General features: G+C 35.8%; 1 protein-coding gene across 1 annotated transcript; it reads right to left on the bottom strand.

Moving 5' to 3' along the window:
• Window positions 1-231: 231 nt before the first annotated feature.
• Window positions 232-1,666, bottom strand: LOC104779942 (small ribosomal subunit protein bS21c). Its single transcript, XM_010504374.3, has 2 exons — window positions 1,134-1,666; window positions 232-508 (listed from the first exon to the last, which is right to left on the bottom strand). Exons 1-2 carry the CDS (start codon window positions 1,565-1,567, stop codon window positions 388-390), a joined length of 555 nt encoding a protein of 184 aa, XP_010502676.1. The 5' UTR covers window positions 1,568-1,666; the 3' UTR covers window positions 232-387.
• Window positions 1,667-2,122: the final 456 nt, after the last annotated feature.

Raw genomic sequence — 2,122 nt, 5'->3', positions numbered from 1 at the left:
ATTGAGCCCATGTGTCAGATTAAGAGGGAAAAAACTGAATGTCTAAATTTTACATGGAAGACTCCATACTTGATCGATTCTACAGAGTTTAACTTCTTGAATCATGCTATCATCATTTGTGGGTATTGCTTGATGATCAAACACTTATTTATACCAAATGTGATCTACTGACCTTTACCAATTGCATTGCATCCATGGAAAAGCCACAGCAGATGCAAACAGTGGAAAACAAATTAAAGATGCAATACCATTAATAATAACTCATTACCAGAAGCAAGTCTTTATGCAGTTAATGCATATGAACTTACAATTGTACCAAGTAATATAAAAAGCGGATAACACGAAGAAAAAAAAAAGGCCGGAGATTTATTTACTGAAAGTCATGTTTTAAGAAGGTACATCTCCATCAGGCATCTCCCAGTTGTCTTCTTCTTCATCCTTTTTCTTACTCTTAGTTGCTGCTGCTGCTTCTTCTCTTGATTCTTGAGTAAACCTTGCTTGAGGACGCCTGGAAAAAAAAAAAACCCACCAAGAAACATAAAAACCACATACAAATTTAAGATTCATCTCTTCAATATTTCAAATCCTCTAAAGCTAAGAAAGACAGTGAATGTTCTCAAGAACTAAGTACGAAAAAGTCTTCACAAGCTACAAAAAGACTATCTTTTAAAACTAATCATCAATACCTAATCTATTTCAACACATAAATCAATCACTGGAAAGCAGATATAGCAACGGGATTCTCACAGAACAAACATAACATACATATTTGCGACTAAAAACGTCTCTTTTTCAATCCTCTAAAGCTAAGATATCGTGTATAGTTCCTTTTCAATAAACTAAAGTATCAATCAATATTCTCAGAAGCTAATAAGAAACTATCATTGAAGTCAATCATCAACACTCAATCTCTGTTTCAACATATGAATCAATCACAAAACATGAACCACATTCAACTTTGAGACCATCTCTCTGCTATCTCACTCAATCCACTAAAGCTAGGCGACAGTGATGGTTTTTCAAGAACTGAGCATCAAATCTTCACAAGCTAACCATCAAGACCCTATCTATGTTCCTAACATATGAATCAATCTACTGTAAAGCTTATTCTAACAAAAATGAAGTTGTGAAACCTTTTCTTGTTACGCTTAGCAGCATCACGAGTCCTTCTCTTCTTCTCATCTTGTTTATTCTCAAAGTATCTCCTCCGTTTACATTCCTGTATAACACCAGTTCTCATCACTTCTCTCCTAAAACGATTCACAAGCCTCTCCTCTGACTCATTATCCTCAACAAACACTTGCACGTTGTATCCCGAAGAACTGAAGAAGAGCGTGTTCGAGTAAGCAAGCGAGGGACAAATCACGGAGGCAAGCTCAGAGGAAAGCGAAGATGCGGTGGAAGAAGACTCGTCGACCGCCATTGATTCGATGGCTAGATCATTTCTTCGCCTTTGGGAGATAGTCGGAGAAGGAAGAGTGATGTTCGGTGGCGGAGTAGGTTTGGTTTGTGATTTGAATGGTGAGATGAAGGAGATGAAGCTCGTGAGTGAGAACGAAGCCGCCATGATGATGGGAATTGGAAGAGATTGAATTGTGGATAAGATTCAATTCCCCCCAATTTCTAGGTTAGTGGAGGATCAATTACGGGTAAAGATACGAAAACCGGTTTGATATACGGGTCCGGGTATTTATATCCGAGTGTGATAAATGGACTGTTAATTATCTGGGCTAAATTGGTTTGATAAAGCCCATGATAAAGACCAAAAGTATTTCGAAAGTAAACCGAAACTAAAGGGAATCAAACCAAACTATACATAAAATTAACTGGTATTATCTGATTTTAACCGAGAATATAAAAAATTTGGTTCATTTCGGTAAAATCAAAATAAAATAACTGAATTGATCGAACTGATCTTTGATTCAGTTAATTTTGGTGGTATTGTTTGGTAACCAAAAAACAAAAAACCGAAAAACTGGCTTGGTTCGTGTTCGGTTCCAGTTAAATCAAACTCGCATAGTATTCAATATATATTATTATATTAACGTAAATTTGAGATGTAAAAAAGTAAAATATCAATATCTGCTTATTTTGAATAAAATATTTCATGTGGGAGGATAAT

This window comes from Camelina sativa, chromosome 4 (assembly GCF_030686135.1).
Source record: "Camelina sativa cultivar CO46 ecotype springtype chromosome 4, ASM3068613v1".
Classification (NCBI taxonomy): Eukaryota; Viridiplantae; Streptophyta; class Magnoliopsida; order Brassicales; family Brassicaceae; genus Camelina; species Camelina sativa.
The sequence above is the reverse complement of the archived record's forward strand: the minus strand, read 5'-3'. Positions and strand labels throughout refer to the sequence as shown.

Bases quoted from the DNA above. Each gene is read 5' to 3' on its own strand.
- LOC104779942 (XM_010504374.3), bottom strand. From the start codon at position 1,567: ATGGCGGCTTCGTTCTCACTCACGAGCTTCATCTCCTTCATCTCACCA. The intron at 509-1,133 runs GTTTCACAACTT...TTTTTTTTCCAG, and splicing joins GCTAAGCGTAACAAGAAAAG to GCGTCCTCAAGCAAGGTTTA.